Source organism: Gobius niger (genome assembly GCF_951799975.1).
Source record: "Gobius niger genome assembly, chromosome: 1".
Lineage (NCBI taxonomy): Eukaryota > Metazoa > Chordata > Actinopteri > Gobiiformes > Gobiidae > Gobius > Gobius niger.
In genome coordinates, this window is record NC_136852.1 from 40,251,102 (window position 1) to 40,272,361 (window position 21,260).

General features: G+C 42.3%; 1 protein-coding gene across 1 annotated transcript in view; it reads left to right on the forward strand.

Moving 5' to 3' along the window:
- prdm6 (PR domain containing 6) overlaps positions 1-21,260 on the forward strand; it is a gene marked incomplete at its 5' end in the record, with an annotated part of 189,340 nt that overhangs the window by 119,840 nt on the left and 48,240 nt on the right. The window contains one exon of the mRNA XM_079567809.1: positions 17,802-17,926. Within this exon, the coding sequence (XP_079423935.1) occupies positions 17,802-17,926 (125 nt within the window). The remainder of the gene's footprint in view (positions 1-17,801; positions 17,927-21,260) is intronic.

Consider the following 21,260-nt stretch of genomic DNA (forward strand, 5'->3'; position numbering starts at 1 on the left):
TCCCTGAACCTGGCCTCGTACTTGTGCCGTTCCTCTTCGTACTTGCCGCGCTCCTCCTCGTACTCTCTCTGCTGTTTCCTGGTCAGCTCCTGCTCCTCGAGACGCCGCTCTCGGTCTTCCTCGTGCCGTTTCTCCCACCACTCCCGCCGCTGCCTCTCCCACGATGCCATCTCCTTTTTGATTTCCTCCAAAGTGACGGACATCATCATCATGTCAGGCAGCGCCGGGTTCTTCTGTTCACACTCCATTTGTCTCTGTAAATTGTCTTGTTTTATTTGGAAGCGTTTTTTCTGTAGATCCTCCTCTAACTTCCTCAGCTCCTCCTCCTGCTTTCGCTTCTCCTTCTCCCACTGCCTCCTCTCCTGTTCTCTAATGAAGTTCTCTTCTTTTTCTGTGAGGTTTTCTGCAATCTTTAAGACCTTTTTTGGCATTTCAGTTCTTGTCTCTTGCACCTCTTTCAAATCTTCAATAAGTTTCAGTTTAAGTTCTTCTTTTTGTCTTATGATTTCTGGCTCATTTTCTCTCAGTATCTTTGCTGTTTCCTTCTCGATGGCCTGTTCTGCCTCTTTGAACATCTCTGAAGTGTAGTAGGTTCCTTCATTTTCACTCAACATTGAGTCGATTTTGTGGATCAGCTCTGTGACCTGCTCACGGTTCTCTGAGTTGTTGTTGAAAACGTGATATCTGCCTCCACAGTCATTGATCACCTTCCGGACGTAGCTGTCCTCTCCGAGATATTCTTTGACTGTTGTGTTTCTCAGTTCATCTCCTCTGGTGAGCAGGACCAGGATGAACTTTTGTGATTCTTCTCCAAAGAAGTCTTTGATGAGTTCCACGGTTTCTTGCTCCTCTTTCGTAAAGCGACCGATTTGCAGCACCATTAAAAAGGCGTGAGGTCCAGGAGCTAACAGACTAATGCAGTTCACCAGCTCCTGCTGGACTTCAGCGTTTGATAAAGTCGTATCAAAGAGACCGGGCGTGTCCACGATTTCTATTGGACGACCTGCAACGTCCCCCTCTGCTTTTCTGCACAACGTGGTCACAGATGTTTGAGCTGTTTTGGATGAAAACTCATCTCGTCCTAAAATAGTGTTCCCTGTAGCACTTTTCCCACAGCCGGTCTTTCCCACCATCACCACTCTCAGAGGTTCACAGCTCCCCACAGGTTTAAAGCTTCGTGAAGTTCTTTTTCGCTCAGATGGTATTGGTTTCACCACAGGTTTTGGGAGCAGATCTGCTGTGAAGGGTCTGTTCCTGCTCATGTCCTCCACCATCTTCAGCAGCTCTGGGACCTGTCTCTGGTCATTAATGTTGAAGATGAAATAACGTCCTTCACAGCTGCGACACAGAGCTTGTATTTCTGAGTTGTATTGGACATAGTTACTGACGTCTTTAGCTGCTGGTTTTGAGTCGACTGTGAACAGAACCATTGTTAAAGGGTTGATATTTTGTCCACAGATGTTTTGGAGCGTTTCTAGCTCCAGTTTGTCCTCAATGGAGCTGGGTCCGACAGGCAGCACCAGGGCAAAAGCATGGACGCCTTCAGGATGACAGGCAGAAACTGCCTCAGAAATGTCTTTCCTCGCTTTTTCCACTGACTTTCTGCACAAAGCAGGCAGATCCACAATAGAAACTAGATGCCCACAGATGTCTTTTTGTTTAATGAAATCTGCTGATGGTAAGTCCGACAGGTTTGGCTGTAAAATGGCTTGGAATAATAGGGTTTTCCAGGTGGTGAACCTTCCACACAGTGCAATATTGAGAGGCTGTTTGTCCGTGTGTTCAGGATGTGTCTGTGTGAGTGAACTGGGAGGTTTCCTGCGATCGGCAGAACTCGTCTGAACTGTCTGATTGTTTGGAGGAGTTTCTTGAAAGACTGTGATGCGTTTCTGAGTTTGTGGAGTCACTGTGAGTGTGTCGTCAATGCTGCTCTGGCCTCGAGGAGTTTGGTAGGACGGGGTATTGAGCTGAGGTTTGGGAGGTCGGACTGGTGCCTGAAGTCCCTGACGCTTCACTGACTCTTGTGTTTCGGAGAGGCTCAGGTGTTGCCCTCGGTTTTGGTTGACCAGATCTTCAGATTTTCTCATTAGTTCCTGAATGTTGGAAACTGGGCGGCGCCTCACGCTCAGGTTTATTCTGTGCTGCCTCTGACTGCACTTCTCTATCATGTTTTGTACAAAGGGATTTAAAGTAGTGCTGTCTTGTGTTGTCACCACTATTGAAAAGTCAAAGGCGTCTTTGTCGAAAAAGCCTAAGATGTATTCTAGTCTTTCACTGTCTGACTCTGAGAAACTGTCGGGGTCGACCAGCAGCAGCAGGACGTTTGGCCCTGGAGGACAGTTGGCCACACATTGCTTTATTTCATGTTTAACTTTGTCGAGGAGCTGCCAGTGCGTCGCTTTAAAAACGGTGAACGGCGTTTGTTTCCACATTCCTTGAACAGACTGTGACTTCTTTGTTGAAAGAGTCTGATCTTGGTTTTGGTCGTTCTGTCCAGAGATGAAGTTGGTCAAAGTCGTCATGTCCTGGAAACTGCTCCCAAACATCGCGATACGGAGCTCGGAGGCTGAAAACAAAAGGAATCTGTTAAAAATGCAGAATCCTACATGATTCTAATAAGTTTGGCAGTGAATGAACAACAGAAATGGAAACAATGGAAACCAGTACTTCAACGATCGTCTTGAACCAGAAAACAGAACAATAATATGTGTCAGATCTGCTAATTTACAATATCGTGTTCATCTCAATGTCAAGAAATGTCAGAATCAGAAATGAGTGAAAAATCAGGAATCATTTTGGGAAGAAATTAGAGAAATTTTTAAAAATTAGGCAAATATTGGGCAACATTTTATTTTATTTTAGTATAAAAGCAGAAAAATCATTTACATTTGCTCAATATTTTGATACTGTATTATATAATGTGGGTTGATTTGAAGTGTGGCCTTTATGTATTGTCTTCGTAGTAATATCTGAAACTTCCTTCTTTTAACCTGCAATTAAATGAAACACTGTCATTTCCCAGCATCATCACACCACAGGTATGTAATGAGCTCCGGATTAGTGGTATGCATAAGTATGGGCCCCCTTTAACTTTTCTACATTTTGCCATACTATGGACCATAAATATAACTGAAATTGTATGTGAAAGACACACACAATCGTGAAGTGAAATGAAATTTATACATGATTTTGATTTTTTTTTTATGAATAAAAAACTGAAACGTGTGATGTGCAAGTACAGGCCCCCGTTTCCTTTTAGTGCAACCAATTGCCTTCAGAAGTTTCCTGATGATTTTCTTTTCCCCTTTTTCTTATGTAACCGTATTTGAATAGGGAAAACATGGAAGAGCTCGTCTAAGCTAAGGAAAAAACATATCTCAGTATTTCAAAACGGTGGCCTATATTCCCCTTTAAATGCATATGTTTGTTGTTTGTATATTGTGATCATGTTTTGCTCAATTATGTATGTATATATATATATATATATAACTATATATATATCATTCATATATAATTAAAAAATGTTATTTTCTCAGAATATGACACAATTTGCCTTACCAACTCAAGTTTTTAAATGAGCCCGAGTAAAGAGCATCTATTTTGTAAAGTGAGCAGTTTGTACAGAGTGCTGACATTGTGGTTTTGCTCGTTTTTATGTAAAGACCACATGGGGCGCAGACTTCCCTTGTGGAGAAGTGCAGAAGAACATAAAACTGGAACAAACGTGTCGTCAAAGTGACTTCAACATAACGTTATTTAGCATGTTTTGAATTACATCTGCTGTGAAGAAACTGGCCTGGAGCACATCATTATCTTAAAGCAATAGAAATAAAGACTCACCGTAAGTCCCAGCCATGGCTCCCACAGTCTGCAGTGACTCCGACTCGGCAGAACTCTCTCTGTACAAGAGAAGAATGCATTTGGTGTTTTATACTTGATCTTAAACTTTACCCACTATGTGTCCATTGTCAAATCAATTCTAAATTGTATTTTCCAAATCCACTTCAGTGCTGCACATGTGCTGTGATAAAACATTCAAACAAGAGATTTCTACACTTTGCTCAAAACCAGAACAAAAAGTATCATTCAAATATATTGCTCTGTAATATGTAGAAGACAAATACGAACGACAATAAAACAAATAAAAACAGTCGACAATAACAATACAATGTGATAAGGAAATACATAAAAGAAAAACACACAGAGCTCCGCTATTGTTTCATTCTAAAAGATATGTCTTTGTTTTTAGACAAATGTGTTGATTTAACCTCTTTGCATTTTCTCCAATTTGCCTTTCCTCAAATCTTAAAGCTTCTCGACTGGAGAGTTTACAACCTAGGCCAGCGTAGTGCCTCATTTGGAAGCTGAGAACTGATCGTCACTTTTTTTAAGTGTTTTGTGTCGCGTTTACGTCAAGTTTTAATCCCTTTCTTGTCGCTCTTATGTCACTTTTTTCTTGCGCTATTGTTGCTTTTTCAGAATGTTTTTGTTGCTTTTTCTTCCTCATTTTCATCGCTATTTTGTTGCTTTTTTAAAGAATCTTTTTTGCTCGGTTCAGGTGGGGGTTAAGAGGTTAATATTGGAACACATTTTTGTAATATTTTGAAACTGCTAGTCTTCGGTGTTGTCCTGGCACATCTTACTCTCTTAGACAACATTTATAGAGTCATAAAGAAAATAAATACAGCTCACAAACCCAGGAAGCACCAAAGTCTGAATCAAGGTATTGGCACAGATACATTTTATTTCTGTTACTAACATGTGATAGCGTGAAACAATCGATCATCGTCATTGTTGTTTTATATGTATGTGTGCCCTGGGCTGTTTCTACGCGCCGACTATTTCCATACAAAACAATGCATCATAATTCACCGTATTCATGAGCAAAGCAACGTCTTAAATCTGTCCTAAATCACATGGAGCTGCGGATGATCGGTGTTTTCATAGTTCAAAGGAACACTTTTACACCAGGGAAGACTTCATGGATGTCACATTGGGGACATGGTCTTATAGCAACAGCACAAATAGTCAGAAAAAGAACAAGAAGAACAAGGCCATGTGTAAAAACGTCATCAGTCATCCACACTGCAACAAAATAAGTGTCTACAGTCATAGTGCAGGTGATAAAACGTGTTTCATATGTTTGTTACGCAGATTCTTTATTCTACAACAACAACCTGAAAGGGAAACACTGATAACAATCTAACCACTTAAGGATCTTGAGACACCGATAAGATTTGAACCTCTTAACTAACATCTGAACCGAGCCCGTGTTCATTTCGTCGACTTTTATTTAGTCTTAATTTTAGTCAAAGTGTTGTTTTTGACGACTGAAATTGGACTAAAACTAGATTAAAAGTTTTTCATGAGACTAAAACTATGACTAAAATGTCCAGATATTTTAGCCGAATAAAATAAGACTAAATAAAAATGAAAAGGAGAGACTAAAATCATCCAAACTTCTATTGACCGTCTGAAAGAGCCTCAGATCATGTAAATTCACTGCCAAATGAACAGCTCTGAGCTTTGTTCATGTGGAGCAGCTCCATGAAGCAGAGGAACAAGATTAAATATGATTATAATGAATATTATCAATGCAAAATCGACTAAATTCGTCTTAATTTTAGTCGACTAAAACTAGACTAAAATTGAAGATTTTTTTTTTTAACTAAAACTAGTCTAAAATCGAATTACATTTTCGTCAAAAGACTAAAACTAAATCAAAATATGTTGTCAAAATTAACACTGGATTATAATGAATATTATCAAAGCAAAGTCGACTAAATTCGTCTTAAATTTAGTCGACTAACTTTACTTACAATTTTAGTCGACTAAAACTAGACTAAAATCGAATTACATTTTTGTCAAAAGACTAAGACTAAAACTGAATTAAAATATGGTGTCAAAATTAACACTGTGACTCTGAAAGCTCCTTGGATAAAGCAACATTGAAATCACAGCAAAAGAACAACACAAAAACAAAAGAGTGACAAAAGCGTGACAACAAAAACATGGCAAAAAAGCGATGGAAGAAGTGGCTGAAATGTGATGAAAAAAACAAACGTACCTTTGTCACATCGGTTCTTCCCAAAGTGGAGACGTGCGAAGCCGTGGCTCATAAATAAACATGTCCCGTCCTCTTGCGAAAGGAGTGGCTCGCCGACGGGAAAGCCCTGGACTCGCACAAATGACAGGTGACGGGACGTTCCTGCGCTGTCATCCCGCCGCTGCAGAACCAGACGTCCTGTACATGCTGGACGTTCACGCTGCCCAGGCACAGACGTCCTCCACGCCGGCTCTTCCCTTCGCTCTGCGCAGGCTTCTCGGTAAAACTTGATGAACTCGTCCGTCTAAGGAAGCGGTTCGTTTTCAGAAAATGCCCAGTATGTGTGACTCATCGGAGAGGCGTTCAAGCTATTTAGCACCGACTGGTTATCGAAAGTAGAATTAAAGTCTTCAAGGTGCATTATGCAACTTGTTATGTGAAAAGAATAGAATTGATATTTGTGCGTATTTGACCTTGTAGAGAGCAGTGTTAATTTTGACGACATATTTTATTTTAGTTTTAGTCTTTTGACTAAAATGTAACTTAATTTTAGTCGATATTTAGTCAAAAAAAACGTTTCCATTTTAGTCTAGTTTTAGTCGACTAAATTTAAGACTAATTTAGTGGACTTTGCATTGATAATATTCATTATAATCATATTTAATGTTGTTCCTCTGCTTCATGGAGCTGCTCCACATGAACAAAGCTCAGAGCTGATCCTTTGGCAGAGAATTTACATGATCTGAGGCTCTTTCAGAAGCTCAATAGAAGTTTGGATGATTTTAGTCTCTCCTTTTCATTTTTATTTAGTCTTACTTTAGTCGACTAAAATATCTGGACATTTTAGTCATAGTTTTAGTCTCATGAGAAACTTTTAATTTAGTTTTAGTCCAATTTTAGTCGTCAAAAATATCACTTTGACTAAAATTAAGACTAAATATTTTAGTCGACGAAATTAACACTGGTAGAGAGGGTGCGAGTGGTCAGCCTTTACTTTCCCTCACAGTGGCCTCCAGGATCAGTTGTTTTGAAGGTGTTCTCTCACCTTTGGTCAAACACACACAAATATAAACTTTTTCCCCACATAAAAGTTGCATAATGCACCTTATGAAGTGCACACTCTTGACCCAAATATGTGAATTCTGCGCCGATGGTGAAAGTGCATCACATGTGACCACATTACACTAAACCTAAGATGTAGTTATTGTAGAGCTTAGTTTAGTTTAGTTTATTTGAGCAACAGATGCATACAGGTATAGTATACATATAACATACAGAATTTTTCACAACATAAGAGGTATTAGTGCTTCTCAAATGGAATAGGAAGAAGTTAGTTATAACTTATAAGGCCCTGCCCCTCCTTTCAGACTTACACAACTTAAACTACTGCTCACGGCACAATCATTTTTATTGTATATTTAGGCTTTAACCATGAGATCTGTGCGGCAATTCCAGACTGAGGAATTGCCTTAGTAGCGAATTAAATCAACAAACGGCTCCTCTTAGCGAATCCCAACAGTAAAGTAACTAGATCATGACGTTCTTGTGTTGCTCTTGCATAAGGTTGAAGGTGCACATTCTGGACATCACATAATAAATCCGGATTCATAACATACTTCTCATTATCGGATCAAAATAACAAAGACAATTCACAGTTCAGGAACAGATGATTAATTACAGGAGTTTTGCAGACTTTTCCAGTATTTGCTTTCTGTACATTATTTTAAATTGTACTACAGCTGAATGCATTTTTAAATCCTCTTCTCAGGTGTTCCAGAGGTCGACTCCACTTCGTGTAACAGACATACTTTTTTGTGTTGTGCGGGAATATATTTTCTTAAGATTCATTTTCCTTCTTAGCTTCTGAGCTGTTATTATCCATAACCCATGAACCTGCAGGTCATAGGTTTTCATTGCTGACTGACTTGGCATCAAATTGTTCACCTGTACCAACCGGTTTGTCATTTATAGGCAGCGTTCACATGACGTCACAACAGCCTATGATCTGACACAGAGTTGGTGCAGCTAAGAATCCTATTGGGGTAACTGCAGTGGGTTGCATAAGTTTCGCCCCCCCCTTTAACTTGTCAACATTTTGCCATGCTATGGAGGCCACCGTGTTGCTTCTGGCAAACAGCAAACAGGACTTCTTATGGTTTTCTTTCAAAAATGGCGTCTTCTAGCCACTCTTCCATAAAGGACAGATTTGTGCAGTGTACGACTAATATTTGTTCTGTGGACAGTTTCCCCCACCTGAGCTGTAGCTCTCTGCAGTTCATCTAGGGTCATCATAGGCTTCTTGGTAACAGCCCTGGTCAGTGCTGTCCTTGTTCGGTCAGTAAAGAGGACGGCCGGGTCTTGGTAGGTTTGCAGATACTCTTTCCATTCCTGGATGGTGTATTTAACTGTACTTTGAGAGATGTTCAAAGCTTTGGAAATCTTTGTATAACCTAACCCAGCTTTATACTTCTCAATAAGTTGATCCCGGACCTGCCTGGTGTGTCTGCTGAGACCATCACAGAGCAGCTGTATTTGAACTGACATTAGAAACACACATTAGACTCTAGTCATTGGGTCAACATGTGATCATTCAGAAATCATCAGGAAACTTCTGAAGGCAGGTGTTTGCACTAAAAATATAGCGGGGCCGGTACTTATCCACATCCCGCTATATATGATTCAAAATCATATATAAATTTCATTTCACTTCGCGATTGTGTGTCACTTCGTGTGTGTCTTTCACATAAAATTTCAACTAAATATATTTGTGTTTATTGTTCATAGCATGGCAAAGTGTCAAAAGTTAAAGGGGGGGTCCATACTTATGCAATATGGTAACAGTCAAAAAATGCTGAATTCCACACTTGATTTGTGGTTGATATCTCTGTAAGGCCCCTCCTGGAGCCGCCACCTTCACGTGGTGGGGGGGTTTGAGCGCCCGAATGATCCTCGGAGCTATATTGTCGTGGGCTTCGTGCCCCTGGTAGGGTCTCCCATGACAAACAGGTCCTATAGGTGACGGGTCAGACAAAGAGCGGTTCAGAAGCCCCTTATGAGAGACCAACAGGCCCGGTTAGAACCATGAGGCCGTCCTTCTGTGGACCCACCACCTGCAGGAGGAGCCATAAGGGGCTGGTGCAGTGTGATTTGGGCAACTCCAACAGCTGCCCCCACGACCCGGAAATGGACAAGAGGAAGAAAATGGATGGATGGATGGATGGATGGATCTCTGTAAGGAATGCTTTAAAAACAGTGTGACCCGCTCCACAGTGCACCTGAGGCACATCACTTATAACGCCAGAATTTTAACCATTTTGCATTTAAAATAAATTATATTTGAGCAGCATCAGCTTCGTGGTTGTATAAGCTACACAGCGGCGGAGTGATCTGCGAGAAAATAGTCCCTCAAAATTCGATCATTCATGTAACGCAAGGTCAGTTATATTCCAGAAATGACACAGACATTTATATGGTTAGTCTGGCGTTATAAGAAAGGACAAGATCGCGAATACAAGCGGCCGAAATGAGTTTCCTTCGCAGGGTGGCTGGGCGCACCCTGCAAGATCGGGTGAGGAGCTCAGTTACCCGGGAGGAGCTCGGAGTAGAGTCGCTGCTCCTTCACGTCGAAAGGAGCAGCTGAGGTGGCTCGGGATCTGTTCCGGATGCCTCCTGGTCGCCTCCCGCGGGAGGTGTTCCAGGCATGTCCTAGTGGGACAAGGCCTCGTGGAAGACCCAGGACACGCTGGTGGGACAATGTCTCCGAGCTGGCCTGGTGTCGCCTCGGGGTCCCCCCAGAACAGCTGGAGGAGGTGTGTGTGGATCGGGAAGTTTGGGCATCTCTGCTGAGACTGCTGCCCCCGCGACCCGGCCCTGGATAAGGCGGAAGAAAATGGATGGATGGATGGATGGATGGATGGATGGATGGATGGATGGCTAGCTGAGACCATAGAAATGCGCTAGCCTTGCATTAGCCTAGCGCCACGAAACTCTTCAAACATAAGAACTGCATAAATTACAAAAAAAATATCTCCGGAAATCAGTAACACTCTGGATAACTAGGAAATGAGGCCCTATGTCAAAAATCCTGAAATATCCCTTTAAGCTCGTGCATGACGGCACTTCAGACCTAAATTAACACCTTTTTGAGTGACAGTGCAGGGTTTTAGAGGCAGTTGTGGTGAACAGGTCTGGGCTCAATCTACACCTTAGGACATTGTTGAAACATGTAAGGGGAGGAAGACACCACATTTTAACATTCTTAAACTCTGTATAGTCCCTTTAAGCTAAAAGACATACTATTTTAAAGATACATACATAAGAACATCTTCACTATAATCAACTATTTTAGACTTCTTTCTGTGTGGTGTGAAAAAGTCTTCCAAATGGAGTTGAGTCTGAGCCTGTAAAGTGTGGAGTCTGTAGGAGCGACTAAAGTGGAGATGCTGCCGTCTCCCACAAAGCAAATGACCATATTTGGACTACATCTCGGTCACAGCCTTTCGTGCTACACGTGGATACCAAACACTGCAGCGCGATGTTGGAGTAACTTTTTGGAAATCTTTGTTTATCTTTTGTTTTTAGACACTGACATTAAGGCGTTAAGGAGGAAACCAGCTAAAAATCTCAACACTGTGTTTCGTTTACCAACATGTCGCCATCTTTCTTGTCTTTATTGTAACTGCATGTTTCTACGTCCTCTTTGACTGTCGTCTGTCCCGTTTGTGGAGCCGTCTCTCACGGAAAGTCACCACGACCTTATCTTCATCGTCTTCTAAGGTTTTCGAGTGCACATTGTTGACAGCCAATCCAGTTCAAATCAAGTTGTGTAAAATGGGACTCTCGCTTCCTCCGCTCTCAGCCTGACTCACCGAGGTCAACAATCGCCTTTCCAGGAGAGAGTGAAAGTCTGGAGCGGAGTTTAAACATGAGCGATGTGTTAAGAGCAAAGACAAATACACAGACGGCGCTAAAGAGAGACGGAATGATTATTTAACTTAGGGAAAGCACAGCAAACAGACGGGACGAGGGCAGGAAGAGCGTCTGAAGAGAAAATAATTTAGCACTGACAAATGTGGGAAAAGGGAGTTTTATTAGAAAGAGTGGCAAGGGGTTTACAATCACCAGAGGATGTCAAATAAATAACGCATTCGACTTTTAGGGGGATTTTGGAGACACTGAGAAACAAATAACGGATTAGTCACAACTAGGGCTGGGTGCTGTTAAACTGTCTGGTATGGGAAATAATGTTCAATTTTTTTTATACCAGCAGAACCGAAAGTATCGAAAGCAGGAACCGAAACAGATCTCCTCTTTTTAGATCCAAGTGTTGATGCTGTTGGTCCAGGGACAGCATTAAAGGAACAGGCCACTGTTTTCCACACTGAGATATGTTCTTACCTGAGCTTAGACAAGTTGATGCATACCTGATTGGTCTTTGTGCGTGCGCTCAGTCACGCAAAACAACCAAAGATGTTGCTAGCATTTGGCCTCTCCCAACATATTCCTATAGCTCCAAACAGGGGTGAAGTTAGAAGCGACTAAGCTCTTCCACGGGCACAAAGACCAGACAGGTACGTATCAACTCATCTAAGCTCAGGTAAGAACATATCTCAGTATGGAAAAACGGTCGCCTGTTCCTTTAAAGAAAGTGACTTGGTTGTTTCAGCCCAAATAAATGTTTTTCCCCTCCATTTTTCCTCAATTCTTTATTTATTTCGATTTCTATTTTCCTATTTTCCTATTATTATTTTTTTCCCATTTTTTTATTTTTCTTACATTTTCCCCTCATTTTTTGCTTGTTTTTTAAATTATTAATATTTTCCCAATTTAATATTTTTTTTAAATGTTCCCTTTTCCCCCCATTTTTGCCCATTTTTTTCTTTTTTTCCCTCCATTTTTTCCCCTTTTTTTCTCATTTTCTTATTTTTTCGCCCTCATTTTTGCTCATTTTTTTAAATGCTAGTCTTTTCTCATTTTAACCAATTTTTTTCCAAAAAAATTCCCTTTTCCCCCCATTTTTGCCCATTTTTTTCCCTTATATTTCCACTTTTTTTTATTTATTTCCCAATTACTAATCTTTTCCCTATTTCTTCCCCATTTCTTCTCAATTTATCCCATTTTTTTGCCTACACATTATTTTTTTAAATTTTCATATTTTTCCCATTGTATTTTATTTTTTATGTTTTTTTTCCCATTTTTTTTCTAATGGGCTATATGCACAGTGACCCCACGTGATTTCCGCCTGGACAGTCAGCCAGACGCTGTCCTTCCTGTCCGTTATCTCTTCCCATTAAAAATTAGCAGGTCCCACAGAAATGAAACAATAGCTTAAGATTTGGTAAAGGACAGCGAGTAAAAGTTCGGATGTGGCTGGAGCAGGTTAAAAAATATTAGACGCAACGACTTCACTGGAGGAAACCTCCGTGTTCATAACGGTGGATGTTTTTTGTCTTGAAGCTAACGCGGCTAACAAAATAAAAAATAAAACTAGCGCAAAGTTTTCAACGAGCCTGCGCAAAAAAGAATCGTCCTGTTAGTAGTTTAAATAATATTTACTTCTTTACATGTTGTATTATCATTTTTCAACACTAGCCTTTAGCTCTAAGATAAAAGCTCCGCCCCTTACGACAGCTGGCCTTTCCTTTGGGTGCTGGATTCACAGCGAACATGATGTTTATAATACGTTGCTGTGACTGTCCATCAGTAACTCGTTGTCCTTAACCAGATCCTGAGCTATCGCTATTTTTGTGTGAGAACCTGCTAATTGTGAATGTAAACGACCAGCGACAGGAAGTGCTGCGTCTGGCTGACTGTCCAGGAAGACGTCACGTGGGGAAACTGTGCATATAGCCTATTACCTTAATTTTTTCCCCTCACTTTTGCTCATTTAATCACTAACATTTTCCCAATGTAATTTTTTTCCCCCCAATTGTTCCCCATTTTTGCCCATTTTCTTTTTTTTCTCATTTTCCCAATTTTTTTTTCGAAATTTTCACTAATATTTTCCCTATATCTTCCCAATTCATCTCCACTTTTTTTTTTTTGCATTTTGCCACAATTTCTACCAATTTTCTCCCATTTTTTCCCCAAATGATTCCCCATTTTTCCTCACATCTCTTGGTATTGGAGACGAACTCTTCCACACATTATTGCTCTGTTTTCTGGTTCTAGACGACACATATTTGAGTAAAGGCATCGGAAAAAGTATTGTTAAAGCACTGATACCCAGCCCTTCTTTCAAGTGTATAAACATGCCTTTCTCTTTCATCCCGTGGTATTGTTTCTCCTCGTTCTAAAGGGAAGGGAGTGTCAAAACACAATAAGCTGCGCCTGTTCATAAATCAAGCCCCGCTGTCCTCGCAGAAGCGCAGAAGCGGCGGGTGAAGAGCTGTTCGGACGGCTTCAGACGCCGCTCCTCGCTGCTTCCTTTCCTTTTTTTTTCACGTGTTTAACTTCAGCGGGACTCCTCTGATGTGCACACTTTTTACTCCAGATCAGGGCCGTGTAATCAGGGCTTTTAAAAACACGGTGGCGGGCCCCGGGGGACGCGCAGCCGCCGCCATAAATCATCCGCTAATAAAACCCGGCGGACCTACAGCGGGGTTAGTGCGCGGTAATAAGGCGCTACATGCATCAAAACAGCCCCCTCACCTTTACGGGCCATTCCTCAGCGGCGAGCTTCATCTGTGGGAATATTCACACTGACGGCTTTAGTTTTTATACGCACTGTGTTAACCCTGTCGTCTCATCGAATTAGGCTTTTAAAGATTGAAAAAAGCTTCCAAATGTATTTGAGTGGGAGCCTGTAAAGCAGGGGTAGGCAACGCCAGGCCTCGGGGCCAAATCCGGCCCTCTAGCATGGAACCATTGGCCCTCAAGAGGATTTTGAGAAATAACTTTAGACAAATCAGAGGTACTTTAACCAGTAGACTTGAACCCCTTATCCTCTGCCTTAACCGAGCACATTTTCTCCAGTTTGGCTTTACCCAAATCTAAAAAGCCTCTCGATTGGAGCTTGCAGCCTCATTTGAAAGCTAAGACCGTCAAAACTGATCTACGATTTTTCCTCATGTTGCTGCCGCGTTGTCTCCACTTTTTTTAATGCATTTTTACGCACGATAAGCTTTTTAGATTTGGGAAAGGTCGAACTGGAGAAAATCTGTTCGCTTAAAGGAATAGTTCACCAGTTTTCCATACTGAGATATGTTCTTACCTGAGCTTAGACGAGTTGATGTGTACCGGTCTGGTCTTTGTGTGTGCCCTCAATCGCGCAAAACGACGCAAGATGTTGTTAGCATTTGGCCTCTCCCAATGTATTCCTATAGCTCCAAACGGGGTGAAGTTAGAAGCAACCACGCTCTTCCACGGACATGCGCAAAGACCAGACAGGTACGCATCAACTCGTCTAAGCTCAGGTAAGAACATATCTCAGCATGGAAAAACGGTGGCCTATTCCTTTAAGGGGTTTAGTACTGTAAAAAATGTGATAAATACTGCCATTTTCCAAACTAGGTCCCAGAGTGGAAAGATCTCAAAATGCCGTTTACGTGGCTCCGTTGTTACGACGTCTCCGCATCTTTTACTAAAACGATGACATCACAGCTCCAGAGTCTGTGATCCATAATCTACTGACCTTATAATGAGTTCTACTCATGGATCTATGATGGTTTGACTCCGCTCCTCTTTGCTCCACTGCCGTCCACAAGCCACAGGTGACAAGTAGAAAAACACGAGTCAGTCTGTGTTTTTGGACTGACAGTAAAAGTCACTGACAGGTTTTTACGTCTGAAGAATAAACTCTCCTCCTCGTCTCTTCTGTAGATCCTAAATCCTTGAATTGTTTTATTTTCACTGTTTACACAAAAGTTTACTGCGCATGCTCCTCTACATCTTGTTCTATCATCTGTGTTAGCGTCACAGCGCCTCACACAGGCCTGGAAGATGAATTGCGCCGTTTTCACAGACCTGAGTCGACCCATGTGGACGCACACATTTACTGAGCTGCTTCAGGCTTACAAAGAAAGTTTCTGAAAACGTAGGCGTTTTGTCTTCGTGTGGATATAGCCTTAGTCCCTTTGTCTCCACATGTGCCCTATGTATATTTCTCCCATCTTTAGCCGCTGTGATGAACAAACTGGCTTTTTCAATCGTTCTCTGTTTCCTGCAAGGGCTAAAAATGTTGACATATGAATTATGCATCGAAAAAAATCTCTTTCCCCCACCTTCAACCAAGCACATTTCCTCAGCTTTACCTAAATCCAAAAGCTTCTCAACTGGAGCTGACAGCCTATAGACCAGAGTAACACCTCATTTGAAAGCTAAGACCTTTTTTGTTGTGTTTATGTTGTTTTTCACCGTATTTTAGTCACTTGTTTTTTCATCACCCTTTAGTGGTGTTTTTGTCACATTTTTGTGTGTGTTATTGTTGTGTTTCTGCCACTTTTAGATTTGGGTAAAGCCAAACTGGAGGAATGTGGGGGTCTGTGAGTCGTGTCCCTGTGGCAGAGTGAACCCATTTGTCTGGTGAATAATGCGTCTGCTCAGCGCCGCCTTCTCCAATCCCCTCAAACGCTCCGTAACTGCTGTAACTGCTGTAACTGTTTCTTGGTTTCTCGCGTCTTCATTTTTCTGTCTGCTCGCTTGGCGGAGTTTCCTGAGAACTTTCCCTCCGCTCTCGCCGCTCTCCTCCGGGACCCGTCGGCGCGTCGGTGGGAAAGGCCTCCTGAAAACGGCAGGCCGCGGCGGCTGATGTTTTTGGGCGAGTGACGTGTTGTTTTAACCCGGCCTCGCCACGTTAGCGGGTCGTTAGCGCGGCGGGGGCAGATATCTCCCATAAATCACGGCGGGCAGGTCGGCGTTATCAGGGACGAGGCCCTGCACAGACTCACAGACCTGAGCGTAATCTAACACAAACCTTGGCACTGGGCTCTGTGGAAAAGTGTCTGTAGTGTTTGTGTTGTCTAAACATCATCTGGACTGTGTTGTTTTCACCTCCTACTGACGTTTCCCTGGTGTGAAATACTCCTGATGTCACACAACCGCAACAAAAGTGAGCTCTTGATACATTTAAAGCAGTATTTGCCCTACATTTGAGTGAGTTGGACTTGCCAAGTAGAAAAATCTGCCCTTGGAATAAGTACTTGAGATGGGAAAACACATATTTCATTTTATATTAAGCCCTGATGAAACATGTTGGCTTGGCCATCTACATAAGCCTTTTAGAAGAAGAAGAAGAAGAAGAAGAAGAAGAAGAAGAAGAAGAAGAAGAAGAAGAAGAAGAAGAAGAAGAAGAAGAAGAAGAAGAAGAAGAAGAAGAAGAAGAAGAAGAAGAAGAAGAAGAAGAAGAAGTATATCGCCTTTCACAGTACTACAGCACTTTTAAGTACTTCCTCATGCTGTGCATATTTGTTTAGAGAGTCTGGGTTTGCTGCTTTTTTTGCTATTTGGATCTCTTTCCCCAAGGGCACCTATACAAACTTTTGGAATACATTGGGACACTTAAAGCAATCAGTCATGTTGTTGTTTCTACATATTTCAGGTACATTGGGATTTTTTTTATTATTTAATTTTAATCACAATAAGATGTTGTTTTTTTCGAATATTAGCACAATTGGCTTCACGTGACCAATCACTGTGTTGAACTGTTTTTGTTAACGACAAACTGAAAAGTTCAGCTTGTACGGCAAAGGCAAAGGCCTATATCACCGGATAGGCCTCGATGCCGGGCTGGGTGATTTTGAAAAAAAAAAAAAAATCATGATTATTTTCCCCATATTGATCGATCTCGATTTTTGATCCGATTATTTTTGTTTTACAGAAAGAAAACAATAAATGTGGTCTTTCCTGGACTTACAAGTAAACAGATGCTGTGGCCAAACTCATCCTCAAAAACAGACTCCACACTTCTGAACAACAACCCCTCACAACAACACACAAACATCTGCAAAGGAGACGCAAAAAAGTGGAATGTTTGAAGAATGTCAGAAGCGAGAATTGGCGACTGGCTTGGCTTTAAAGCCTCACAAGGCCAAGACTTACGGAGTGAAGCGCTAACAACTTACTATGTACATAAACAGCATTTATTAGTATAAAAGAAGACCAAACTTACAGTTCACTGGTTAGAGTCCAGCTGATCCACCAGCCTCAAAATAGTCCACATGGTCTAAATAGCGATCGGTAGTTTCCCCTTTGAAGGTAAACTTTCCTCCCCATGTGTGTCCTGGTCCTGGTCCTGGTCCTGGTCCTGGTCCTGGTCCTGGTCCTGGTCCTGGTCCTGGTCCTGGTCCTGGTCCTGGTCCTGGTCCTGGTCCTGGTCCTGGTCCTGGTCCTCTGAGGCTCCTCGTGTGTTTCTGTTTTGCCCATTTGACGAGTTTGCGCAACTTTGTAGCTGATTTTACACTTAAAATCACCAGGTCCTCTCCTCTAGCTTCCGCATGTGCCATCCTGTGCTTCCTGTTTGTTTGGGCCAAGTGTTTCCCTGGGTTTTCCCTGACAGGCACTGCAGCATTGCGCCGTCCATATTTTTTCCCAGAAAGTGACAGGATCGTGATCGACCTTTATTAGATTTGCGATTAGATTAAAATTCAATAAATTTCTCTTAGTGTTCTGGGCACTGGGGAGTGACAACGAAATAGAAAAGTGCATCTGTTGAACCATGTTAATGAATGTTGTTTTTGACAGTAATAAACTGTCAGTAAATGAGCTTCTTCTCTCCTGGATTTGTCCCGGGCGTTAAAGTTTCCTCTGTGTGTTGCAGGTCGTGTATCTTCTACAGAGCCTGCATGGACATCCCCCGAGGAACCGAGCTGCTGGTCTGGTACAACGACTCCTACACCTCCTTCTTCGGGATCCCCCTGCAGTGCATCGCTCAGGACGAGAACTGTGAGGAAACACACAGATAGAAATAACGTGACTGTGACCTGGAAGTGTTTGAAAATCCTGAAACCCCGACTAAAACTACACTGAAGAATTCTTTCCATCTCTGCAAATCAGTCCCTATTTATTTAAACAAGTTGCAGAAAAAAGGCCTGACATGACTTTATTAAGTTTCAAACAACAAACATGTCTCGCACAAAGCACATGTCTCTGATTTCAGCTGTTTACAAAACTCTCTTTCTCTGTTTCTGACATGAAAAAACAAAACAAACGTGGACTTTTTCTTAACGCGATTAGGGCCCGACAGAGAGAACGCGCTGCGGTCGTGTAATCGGAGCATCTAAATCCGTTCGTTGCTGTGCGGCTGCGCTGGAACCAGAAGAGGCCGATTGTTCATTACACATGTTTACCCGGACTTTTATTACATTTGTTTAAAGACATGAGGAGTTTAAACATGACGGGGCGCGCTCACAGAAGATGAAAACTGCGACACAAACCAGATCGGCTCCAGCGGACGCTCGTGGCCTCGGTCCAGGTTGTTACAGATGGGACTGAATCAGGGGAAATACGGAACATGAGAAGACAAAGGCATTTGTGTCGAGCCCAATGGAGCTGGGATTGTGTCGTCAAAATCTTACATTGAGTAGCTTTTCCTGTTTATGATGGTAAAAATCAGACATGCCAAACACAAATCTCTCCCTCCAGTGTCAGAAGTAACTTTGATCAGAATCCAGGGTCTCGACCTTGTTTGGTTACAATGTGCTTCTTCTTCAGATTTGAGCCACTGTCTCCGTATCCAAAACATTTGTAACCATTTTCAGGCCTAACCGCATTTATTCTTGCTGTGATCTTGGTCATAAAAGTCTTGGGGAGCAGAAAAAGGCCGCTCGTCGTCGCTGTCAGAGTAAATGAGATTTGTTTGAGCAGTTTATCCACAGGCTGAAGCAGCAGATCTGTTTACACTGAAACTACACTCTGATGATTCTAATGAAGTCTGTTCTCCGTCTCTGCTCCTCGCAGAGATCATCTGAAACAGAGGAGGCTGTTGAAGCACATTTAAAAGTTAGAAATCAGCAATTATCACTGTTACAACACAACGATAAGTGAACAACAAAGGTTTTATTTATGGAAAGGAAAAATAACAGAACAAACTAACAAAAGATAACCAAACTTAAATGTACATGATGGTTGAGTCGAGCTGGATGGCAAAGCCTGACAGAAGCCCGGAGGAGGAGGAGGAGGAAGAGGAGGAGCGAGACACTCCTGTGCACTGCCCCGAGGCGACCAGGCAAACACACAGCACCTGTACAAGGAAGGAAGAGGGAGGAGCTACTGCGAGGCAGGTCCCCCAAAACACCACAATGGGTCGTAACAATGGCCGACAAAGGAGTACGGCTGCAGAAAACATTTAATGCTTAGTGGCAAATATTTCTATGTTTTGAGTTTTGTGGGAGCCACAGTTTGGGGGTTTCTGGGGAGGCGTGGCCTAATAACAATAAGTAAGCGCTTACAGGATGTTTTTGAAGGTCAGGGAAACCTTAGCACCCGGAGGAAACCTGGCTGGCAGCCTTCAGTCGCTGATCCTCTGAAACGGTGCAGCGCCTCCTGGGTTTGTCGCTGTTTCAGAGCATGGTGTCCTGCACTAGTCAGCTCTTCCACCTTCTTCCTCTTCCTCCTGCGCAGCTCCCTCCGCTCCACAACAGTCTTTCACCATCTTCTGGGAAGAGCTTAGCAGTTAATCTGTTTAATTCTCCAGTGAACGTCCATTAACCAGAACAATAGTAGGAACAGAAGGCATGTGTGGCTTAGCTTTGAGTTTTGCCTGGATACCTCCTGGTTTGTCCCTTCCTTGTTTCCTTGTGTTCTTTGTGATGCCCCCACTGTGCTCTTCAGCTAGCTGTTTCTTTACTTTTTAAAAGCTGCTTCTTCAGGACCATTATGGGCTCTATGTCGCAAAAAAATCAGCTAAAACACAAAAACATGACAAAGATGTACAAAAGTATCCAGCAAAACAATGTGGAACAGAAACTGCAAATGCAGTTTGCAGAAAAAGGCACAAAAAAATGCTGCTGTACCAAGAGAGAGGGAGGTTACTGCTTGTTTACACGCCATTTGGCTTGTTATTGACTTATTCTTTGTCATCTTATCTGAGGAGGAATTTGCTGAGAAGATTGCTATTTTTCTTGTACAGTGAGACAGAGCAGACGAGCTGTGACAGATGTCAGGCAGTGTCTGATGTTTCAGAGCACTAGTCCGGTCGTAAACACACGCCGTCTGGACTGAAACTCCTACAACAAAGTTCTGCTGTAGCTACAATTCTCTTTGAACTGTCGCACAGTGGGGATGAGTGCGGCTCAGGGTTTTACAATACCCGTGTCTTCAATGTGACGTCTAAAAACCCTATAAGACACGGTGTCCACTGTCCAAGCGGCCTTACCAATGATGTTTGGGCAAAACCCTTTCACTGGTGGTTTCTGCTCGTCACAAATGTCACATATGAACTGCTTAAGTCTGGCTCTAATCCCGGTTCAGGGTTTTCTTCCTCCTTTAGCCCCACATTATCCTCAGAACTCTCTCGCTCGTTATTTCCTGCAGAGCGTTTCCTCTCGGCCGCTCATTTCCATAATTTGCTCGTTTGGATGATGCGTTCGATCGAGCGCGTTTGTATCTGAATGAATTAAAGACGCGGCGAAACCAAACGATCGCTGCGGCGCGGCGTGGACGGATGGAGACATTATGAGCTCATACAGTTATTAAAGGATCGATAAGGAGAGAGACGGACTGTGGTGATGCTGAGCCACACGCTCACTGCAGCTGGAGGTTACAGCAGAGGTGAGCTAGACTAGGACCTGGAAACAGGGGCAAGAACCAGGACTAAACCAGGACCAGGGCTGGGCGCCGTTAAACAATACCAGTCTGGTATCGGGGAAAATAAGTTTAGGTTCTACTGGTGTCGAAAAAAGTAAAGTATCAAAAGCAGGAACCGAAAAAAGAAAAAAAAAAATATTAAAGGTTAAAGGAATTGACTTGGTTGTTCCCCCCCCCCCCCCCCCCCCCCAATTTCTTTTGCCCATTTAAAAAAAAAGAAAAAAAATTAAAAAAAATGTCCTCCTTAATTTTTGCTCATTTTTTATGACACATTTCCCCCAGTTTTTCCCCCCCCATTTTTGGCCAATTTTTATTTTTTTTCCTAGGGTTTTCTCTAATATTTTTTTTATCAAATTTATCTCAATTTCCCCCCACTATTTCTCCCTATTTCTCCCCATTTGTACCCGTTTTTTGCCAATTTTTTCACCAACATTTTTTTACACACATTTTCCGGTATCGCTGTCGTTATCGG